A 10,341-nucleotide genomic window follows, 5' to 3' on the forward strand; every position below is an offset into this window, starting at 1 on the left:
AATTTTTTTTTTTTCTCTTTTTTTTTTTTTTTGTACAGCCAGTACCATTTAAACACAAACAGGAGACCAGTGTAACTTCCCTTAATTTGGAATTCATTCTTCATAAATATCACTCTTAGCATATATCAAAAACACCCCCATTAAGAGTGATGGATTAATTCTCAACCTTCTCTTGCAGATGTGGTAGTTGAATGAATAAGGGTTAAACCCACAGTTAGTATTATCAAGGCCATTTCCAATGAGGATCTTGAAATTCTAAACTAGGGCTCTGCCACCATTTTTCTTTTTATAAATCACTGTCTACACTCTGCTTCTGAGAGTGAACAGCATTCTTAGCCCCTCTTAGGTCAATAACTCCTGCAATAAATGGCTGTGATAGAGCACTTGTTCAGTCAGCACTAATTCTGGCACCAAGGGTTCAAATGCAGTGCCGCCCAACCATATGAGAAGGCTACGTCTCTCTCCTTCAAAATGGAACATGAGCAGCTCATGTTCTGAAACTTAACACCTTCCAATCCACATTCAGAGACACAGCTAAAGTATACTAGTAAGTTCTGCAGAAATGTAAACTCTTGCTTGCTTTTTAGTAAGAAATTGGCAACCTGTAGCAACCACGGTAATAAAAAAGCACAACCATTTTTAGTTGTTTGCTGCACATGTGTAGACTCTGCTCACTCAGTAAGGGAGGAATAATTTCAGTCAGACTGTTTAAAAGACCGTAAGGTACTGATTTGACATAAAAGCCTCATCCGTGCATGGCAGAAAAAAGCTCTCCCACAAAGCCTGACATAGCGGCACCACAGTAAACTGTGGTGCTCAGCTGTACTAAAGTAACAATCTTTGGTGTATCTCTCACACAGCTTATAAGGAAACTGTGTTTTAGCTTTTTCCATGTTTGCACCAAAAATCACTGATAATTTAGGTTCCAATGGAAATAAGATGGCTTTTTAAAATTTACTCTTTCCAAATTTAAAACCAAATATTTCAGAATATGTTCCTCGTAACTGTTCAGAGACATCTTAAAAGGATTTTGGTGGCTTATATATACTCATTAACAAAAGAAACTGCCATTCTTCATCATTTGAGATTTTTCTACACATCAATTCATCTCCCTGTGATTCTCAACGTGGCAATTACTAGGTTAACTAAGAAGAGGAAGTCAGAGAACACAATGCTGGTGGACCGCTCTGGCCTCCTCCTGTCACCTCCTACCTTCACCTAACCCTACCTTCTCCCATCCACCCATGAAACAAGGATGAAAACGGATCTTTCTTCAATGGGGTGTTTAATTCTAGACCTAGTTTTTCATAAAAATTATAAAAATGAAATTATAGCTCAAATGAAGTAGAGAAGCATTTGGATAAACGTCTGTATAATGGCATCAACTAACTTTGTTTCTGATATAAAAGAGAGCATGAGCTGGGAATGAATGCGTTATTTACTCTTTCAATCACTGCAATAGCTGTTTAAATATACAGAACATGCAAAGTCAAGCTCAAAAGTGTCTACACTCCGAATCCAGGAAACATTTTTCTGAGGTACAAATGATATGTTTATTATAAGTAAGAGTTGCAAATGGTTTGTCTTGTAGTAAACAGAATTCATTTATGTAGTGCTCTTGACTAATACTCAATAGTGTATACCAAAAAACTAAGCTTGCATTTTCACTGAATTTCACCAGAAGTCAGCAACTATTCAACATTCAGCCTGATCAACAAAATACGTGAAATGCTACTTCAATACAAGAAAGTTAAAAAAAAAAAAAAAAAAGCAAACCTATGAGCACAAAATCCAAAACTAGAAGCAATGTAAAGCGTATGGTTTAAATGAACAATTCTAGCAAGAATTAACTAAGCTGGCCTAAAGAAAGAGAAATTCAATTTTTTTAAAAAGCAGAATTAAAGTAAAATAATATAGTGCAAAATCGGTTCACCTTGGCTGGGGTTGCTGTCCTGAAGAAAGGCTGCATGCTGTAGGCCTTTCAAAATAAAAACAAAATAATCTTGGTCTCTCTCCTATAGCTTTGCTCAATATCAGGCAATATACAGAGCTAAAGGGGTTTGGTACATAGTCAAACTGTTTATTAGTTGCTATACATAGTATTTGGCAGATGATATCAACTGGTAATCTATCACTGTAGTAATCATTAATGAAACGACAGTAGCATGCAAACTCAAGAATCATTACGAGTTTAAGAGTAAACTTTTTTCACTAACACAAACACTACAAAATGAACACAGAGAAAATCTATAGGAATTCATGTTCCATGAAACCTATAAAGATGACAGAAAAACATTTTATTAACAAATTCAGTGTCATTTAAATCTGTGCATGATCACAAATGTATGTCTTATTGATCCCAAACTGGTTCACACTGGTTTTTTTTTTTTTTAATTGGGAGCTGCTGCTATTGTTGTTCAGCTGCTAAGTTGTGTCCGACTCTTTGCAACCCCATGAACTGCAGCACACCAGGCTTCCCCGTCCTTCACCATCTCCCTGACATCCGACAGCCAGTGAAGGTTTACAAGCTCAGTGAGAACCAGCAGTGGGACAACCAAGGCTCCAGGCGTGTCCCATCCAGCTACGTGGAGTGGCTGAAGGGCATGTCCCAGCTACTCAGGGACTGACAAAACGTGGTCCACTGGAGAAGGGAATGGCAGACTACTTCAGTATTCTTGCCTTCAGAACCCCATGAACAGTATGAAAAGGCCGAAAAAAAATAAAAAAAACCTGTCGAGTGATGAATGTAAATGTGGTCAACTTGGTACTTCAGCACGGTGTGAAATTTATACAGGTTGTCTTCAGAACTGAGTAGAAAACATTCTACCATCAAGAGGCAGCCTGCTGATCTATGGCTCTGTCACCACTTAGAGCATTTGGTTAAGACTCTGGAGCTAGACTAGCACAAATCTCAGCTTATGGGGCTTTTGCAAGGATCAAACAAGTTACTATGCTTAGTAACTGTTAGCTGGTGTTAAGATGATCTATTTGCTATAATGCACAAAATGGGAATTGATAAGCCACTAAATGGTGTGACACTTGCAATTACCCACATGTGAATTTCATCTTCAGGACCCTAAGTGCATTAGGACTGTAACCCTCCCAACATTTCTGAAAGCAAGATGGGACAATAAACACTGTTAACTGACTGAGAGTTAACACTGCAGCAAGAAGGCCAAGAGAACTGTGCCTGGAGAGGGCCTCCCTCACCATATTCAAGAGACTTAACTTTTACACTAACCCCTTGTTTCTACACAGTGAGCAGATAAACCTCACATCATCAAATATGTGTTTTACACAGAAACAATCTAAAATTAATTCTATGCAAATTCTAGATTTAGTTTAATTCTGATGATAAATTCAGTTCATCACTGAGAGGTAAGATTTTTATGGTTAAAGATTTCCAATAATTTTAAATGTAATTTTTTAATTAGAATATTAAAACATTGCTTAATGAAATAAAATTTAAAAAGAGGAAAACAAAAGAACTCTCACATACACACACACAAGCTGAAAAGAGTGTAACAGGACAGCATGACCCAAAATATTCTATTGAGTAAAACAGAAATTCATTACCAAAGCAAGAACAATGTCCAAGTACGTAACAGTATGTTTTGCACATAGAACCACAGTATAACTGGTTTGTAATTAATAACCACCAATACATCACTTATTACTTAATATTTATTTAGTAAATAAAAAATTGTATCTGATGCAGGTAATGGACCTTTGGGAGAAATGTGTACTTCTGCACATAATTAAAACAAATATAATAAAATATAATTCACATTTAAAAAACCAACAGAATCCAAGGGACAGAAAGTTTTAAAACGTGACTGATTAATTTATAAGTATGATAAGAAAACACAAAGATGTAAACTTTTAAAAAAAATTGTTACTTCGCTATGCTGTATTTACGAAATGGCTGTTTGCAGGCCTCTCTTAATGTTTTTTCGGGAACAAAGCAGGGCAGCACATCTTGTCACGGCTGTGTTTAATTGTGTAATTTCGGAAGAATAAGACATAAATCCAATCCTACCTCTTACACAAAAGATGTGAGCTTTCAGCCAAGTCTCAAGAGGTATATAAACCTCAGTGTCTCTTAGACTGGTTCTTTTGAATCAGGAAAAGGAGATGAAGATGGGGAAAAAAGTACCTATCTTGTCCCTCTGTAAATTAAAACTAAATCCATTTATCCCCAAGATGTTCATCTATTCAAGAAACCACAAAATTTGTATTTTCATTAATGCTGCTTCTTAAAAGGTACCAACCTTAACTCAAGACCTATGTAAAAACTAGCAAGAGGTCCTGCTTGTCAGAGAACAAACTAGGTTACGTGAAAACTGCTGAAGCTGAGCAGGGCTGACCAGCCGAGATGGGAGCACATGTCTGCAGCTGCTCTCCAGTCATCATCAGCAAAACTGGTGGAGGCACACTAACTGAAAGCCAGTATTTTGTTTTTGGACTGGCATGACCCACACAAGAAGAAAGGAGACCCTGAGTCCAGATCTGGCAGGCAAGTAAAGAGACAAGTAGTCTTGTAGCAAATGTCACCTTTTCACACTTATATGCCATCCTCTACACTGGTGACCAAAATATTTAATGTCAGATTAAAAAGTGTCTGTCAAATACTAGAGAGTCATAGCTTTGTGCCAGGGACCATGAATCAAGCTGGGAGTCACCAAATAAATAATATCAATAGCCTCAATATCAAAGCACATATTTGATATATTTTATCTGCACAGGATCCATAATTCAAGGTCACCTGCCCTGCTACACTTTTACAGGCACACCTCAGAGATACTATGGGTTCAGTTTCAGACCACTGCAATAAAGAAACTATTGCAAGAAAGTCACATAAATTTTTCTCGTTTCTCATTGCATGTAAAAGTTGTGTTTACACTGTACTGTAATCTATTAAGGTGCAATAACAGTATGTCTAAAAAAGGTACAAACATTAATTTAAAAATACTTTACTGCTAAAAATGCTGGACAACGCAGAGTTGCCACAAACCTTCAATTTGTAAAAAAGCACAAGCCAAAGTACAATAAAATGAGGTATGTCTGTGTTAAATCTTTTATAAGACTTTCCTATCTTTAGTGAATTAAGAAATTAAGTTGCATTTATTACAAAGGGAGCTACTAAATACCAAACTCAACTTAGCTGAGCAATGGTAAAATTTTCTGCCCAAGAAATATATTTCTCAAGTTGTTAAAATAGAGGACATGAAATATCATGATGGAATAAGGACTGAATGTAGCCGTCCATGTACATTAGTTTAGAGCAAGCAGATGATGAAGCAACCTAGGCAAATGTAATTTTCCTTTAAAAAAAATAAAACGAAACAAGCCTTGAAATGAAACAAACACAACAGTTTTAGTACATATCCAGATCTACTGGCCTTTTACCAGTATAATTTCAAAAGCTTTAAAAATGATCTCTAAAAGAGGTATTTGGATCATCTGAGTGAATATTAGTAACAGATATCTGAAAATTAAAGATGACCAGAGAAAACTTACAAGAGTGTTGCCCAGGCTCAGCAAGCGTGTTTTAACAACTGGCTGGTACATATACTTCCACTGTTTACTAATATTTAAACTAACCATTTAAAATTGAGAGAGGCTTCATTTTTAATAAATATGGTTTTCATTCTGCTATCTCAAATGGACATTTTAAAATATCACCATGAAGATGCTTATGTGCTACTGAATTTCATCACAGTTTCTCCAAATGAATTCTCACTTCAAAAGAGAAACAAAATGATGATTAAGATCAGCATCTCAACTGTCTAGAAATCAATCCATTCCTAGCAGAAAGAATCTCAGTACAATGGAGGTTACCGTCTTTGACTTACACAGGCTTCCTCTTTAATAAATAATATATAATTGTATCCTGAAATAGTCTTTTCAGAGTTAGGCTTTTATTACATGATAGCTGGATTTAATAAAACAATAGTATTTAAGATATGCATATTTTCCAATTGTATCAAGTTTTTAACAATAAACATTGGAAAAAAGGTAGCAAGCCAGAATAAAAACATGACACAGCAGACTTGCTCAGTGATGGTTTAGAGGCCTAAGAAACAACACTTTTGCCTACCTTCTCTCTCTCAACAGAGCCATGGACATGAGGACAAGGAGTCCAGCCTCATTACTAATACACAATACCCCAGGGATACAACTTGTAGGACTTCTCAAGAGGAACCAACTTGTCTACCTCTGAGCTACAGCTGCTATTTTTAGAGGCTACAGAATGAAGAGAAGAGGAGCTTCACTACATTTCTCAAATGACAGAACTCCCTGAGTAAAGAGTCTTTGTAACTCTGAATAAAGTTTTAAAAATGAATAGTAGAAAAATCCTATCCCTTTCCTTACATATATAATCTATTTGACTTTTATAGGCCATATATATCTACTTGATTTTGTCTTCTCTTAATAATTAGTAGAAAGTCAGTGAGATAAATAATAATGCACACCCTCCAATCTAAAACCTCAAGCTTTCAGAGGTATCATCTCATATAAAAAGTGGAGCAACTATAAAGAAGAGCCCCAGACTCATATGCCAGCATGCAGGGCTGTCAAAGACCACAGAAAACCTTTGTACTGATTAGAAAGTTGACCTTCCCTAAGACTGATTTTGTTAGAACAAGACACGTCACTGCCATGTGCTAGAGAACTGCTAAATAAACATGCAAGGATATCTGAGGAGAAGGTGGCAATTCCTAAGCTGTGCAATTCACACTGGCCCCCGTACACAGCAGCCTGCATGCACAGGCCACACAATCCCTACTCACACACAGAACTGGCCACTGCAAGATGCCTGCGCTGTGCCAAGGGTAACACAGGTCAGTTGTGTGTCCTCCAGAGTATTCTCAGGGCATGAAAACTGCAACACACAAACAGCCCTGGGTAGCTGGTGGTCCACCAGCCACAACCATGAGATACACATAAAATCAGTCTCATCATTTTATAGCTACACCTTTAAATACAGATCCAGCATCCTAAAGGAAAATCTCATTACAAAACTCGTGTTTGGAGTTACAGGTTAAATGTAAAAAAAATCATGATGAGAATTTTTCTTGCCGTTTAGTAAGAAATTTGTGTGCTTTTGCTACACAAAAGGCATTTCTTATTTTAAACATATTTATTCACTGGTCAAAACATGCTTTGAGTGCATAGTTAAATGCTTTCTATAGATAATCTCATTTAACCCTCAAAACAACCAAATGAAAGTGATATTAACATGCTCATATTACAGCTGAGGAATGAGTATCAGAGGTTAGAAACTCCCTCACACAACTAGAAACAATATCTGAGACAGGACTGAAACCTTAACTTCTTTTTATTTCACTATTTCATAAAGTAGGTACAATGTTTATACTCAGTTGTACTTAAATCATACATGTATACTTGGTATAAAAATGCCTGTGAATAAGAACCAACCAGAATTAATAAAATCTGTATACACTGTTTGCCTTACATGTGAGATTTCATCTAGGAAAAAGAAAAGGAAGATGCTATAAAAACAAATGCAGTGAGGACATGTACGCATAAAACTAGAATACAGAACCTAATGTGGCTGAACACATACAACTCATTAACTGCTTGCTGAATTAAACTGAACAAAGAACTTCAACTTGAAGAGGGGAAAAAAGCATATGGAAAAGCACAAATCTAAATAGGAGAAATAAATCACTTTTATGAAAAAGTTGTACATATGATCCACAAACCAAAATCTTATGGATTAAGTTGCTTTTACTACTGGCCAGTTGCTATAGACATCTCAGAAATTATCCATATAGCCTTCTATAGTAAATCTTTATGTTTCTAAGTGGTGGTGGATTAAAAATTTATATAATCTGGATCATTTTGAATATATAAGCTATCAATTATCAGTGGCCCTCCTTTAAATGTCTGCTATAGATAAGATTTATATCACCTGACATTATTATCACTATTATAGCTTGGCACCCAGTTTCTTCATTGGCAAAAACTTTAATTTTCTGTAAAGCACTTCCCTGGTGATTCAGTTGGTAGCGAGACTGCCTGCAATGCAGGAGACATGGATTCAATCCCTGGGTTGGGAAGATCACCGGAGAAGGAAATAGCAACCCACTCCAGTGTATTTGCCTGGGGAATTCCACCCACGGTCAGAGGAGCCTGGTGGACTATAGTCCATGGGGTCACAAGACTCGGACACAAGTTAGAAACTAAACCACCAAGGATGGCAACTGAAGAATTATTCTAATATAAACATTTTCACTTAAGTTTTCAAGAATATTTCTAGTGCACAAATCAAATGATACCAGTGAAATTAAACATTTTTTATTCCATGCTATGTGTGAAAAATGTGAATTTTCTTTCCTGAAACTTTAAAAGCACTTATTAAATTGACAAAAACAGTGTTAAAGCTAATAGTCTCCCACAGAAAACTGTACTGTTAGTTTATTGCTCTCAGACTTGACAAGCGAGTGTCTGTGTTGGCTCAATTGCCTAGAGTCATGAAGGGAAAGACAATGTTCTGGGGAAATCAACCAATTTTAAGATACTGTGTCATTTTTATAATTCTAGGTTTTAGAGAATTCATGATAAAGCACTCTCAATATACCTAATTATCAAATCTATTCATTTTAGAACTAAAAAATTAATGTTTATCCTATTTTAAACCTTTCTGTTCCCAAAACAGACTTTTCATTAAAGTATTAGAAAAATTAAGAGCAAATAAGGAAAAAAGACAGACATATTACACATGAAACCAATCTTCACATTTAAAAAAGGTACTTCTGTATGTGACCCTGAGTAGAGAAGTATACACCCCTTTCAGTCTGTTTGGACGGCATCAATATTATCCTCACTGAAACTTTTTTTTCTTTTTACTAATATTTACTGAAGAAAATGCTTAGGAATACCATTAACTGTGTGTACATTCAAAGGGCTTTCTTTTATTTTTCAGATTCAAGGCAACCCAAACAGGAGAAGCAGACTCCCTGCACAGGTGAGTTTTCTCCCAAACAATCAGGAAGGAAAGGAGCCATCCTACCAATGCCAGTCCTTACTGTGAAATATTACCAAACTTCTGAAAACAAATCTCTATGGGGCATACATAAATAACGTTCCAGATTTATAAAATAAAAAACTTACAATTTCGTCGCCTGGTAACCAATATCCTTCCTGTTCGATACCAGCTTTGGAGCCTTTGCAGCCCACTGTCAGCGTCTCCACAATAAGACCATCTTTCACAGCCAAGCTCAACTGACGAGTGGTCTCCTTTGGATGCATACCGTGGACTCGAGACATGTACCTGAATACAGAGGAAAACAAAGTTTAAATCTCTTAGTACTGAAAAATGAAAATGAGTAAAAACAAGAAAATATTTTTCTTTATTGTGACATACTTATCAGAGCCCTACAGAAAGAAAAGAAAAGAAAGAAGTCAGTCAGTCCTGAATACTGAACTCTTTCAATTATCATAATATTTTAAACCTTAAATCTATTTTGCCTATTCAGAGGAACATTTGTTCAAAATACTCCCAAACCAGCATAAATAAATCTTTTAACAGATTTTATAGTCAAACATCCCATTTAGTTCTAGCCTCTGTGGCAACTGCCACTAACCTCCACTCTGCAGATTCTCAATCTAGAATTTTATCGTCTTCAGGATGTTGGAATATAAAATACTTTTACTCAAAACTTAGGAAATGACACCAAAGAAAATACAGAAAACACAGCTGATTGTCAACATATAAAGAAAACAAGAATGCATGCTATGATCAATAAGGCAAAAATGTGATCTTCAATTAAATATATTTTGAACTGCATCACTAAAGCATACAAGCTCTTCCTGATTTATAGTTACATGGCATATTTATTAAAAAATTTTGTTCCAAACACACCCTGCACCACAGAGAATGATGTTTATAGATTCTCTTGCACTCAGCAATTGTACTAAACTCAGGTTAACATTATGGCATATTTGCTTCATATCATTTTATTTTTCAAGGAAATAAAACGTTACAGCCACAACTGAATTTGTGCCATTTTCCATTCCTCTCCAATCAAACCCTAATACCCTCTTACTGGTAAACTAGGATATCTAGACACAAAAATATACTGGGAGACAAATCAGGCTGGCCTCAGTCTCTCCAGAAAAACATCCTGTGCTGCAAGACAGGGCTGAGTGCCCCAGGGTATTCAAGGAATTAAGAGTACAACAGAAGGATTCTGTATCCAGTTACCTGTCATTTAAATATCTATCAGAGCAGTCAAAACAAATGATTTTCAAAAGGCACGAACTCAGGACTTCCCTGAAGGTCCAGGGTTGCTCAGCGCAACCACAAAAAAA

At 36.1% G+C, this 10,341-nt stretch overlaps 1 protein-coding gene across 8 annotated transcripts in view; it reads right to left on the bottom strand.

The window, feature by feature from the left end:
* Window positions 1–10,341, bottom strand: part of ZMYND11 (zinc finger, MYND-type containing 11) — a 76,446-nt gene that overhangs the window by 30,362 nt on the left and 35,743 nt on the right. For 4 of the 8 annotated variants that reach the window (XM_010836420.1, XM_010836419.1, XM_010836418.1 and 1 more), the window contains exons 3-4: window positions 9,142–9,301; window positions 1,934–1,978 (exon numbers count right to left, since the gene is read on the bottom strand). In XM_010836420.1, coding sequence (XP_010834722.1) covers window positions 1,934–1,978; window positions 9,142–9,301 — 205 coding nt within the window. Of the gene's footprint in view, window positions 1–1,933; window positions 1,979–9,141; window positions 9,302–10,341 lie in introns of those variants that run through there. The other 4 variants (XM_010836422.1, XM_010836421.1, XM_010836423.1 and 1 more) reach the window with 3 other exon arrangements.

The sequence above is a fragment of the Bison bison genome, unplaced genomic scaffold (assembly GCF_000754665.1).
Source record: "Bison bison bison isolate TAMUID 2011002044 unplaced genomic scaffold, Bison_UMD1.0 scf7180017864063, whole genome shotgun sequence".
In the NCBI taxonomy this organism is placed as follows: domain Eukaryota; kingdom Metazoa; phylum Chordata; class Mammalia; order Artiodactyla; family Bovidae; genus Bison; species Bison bison.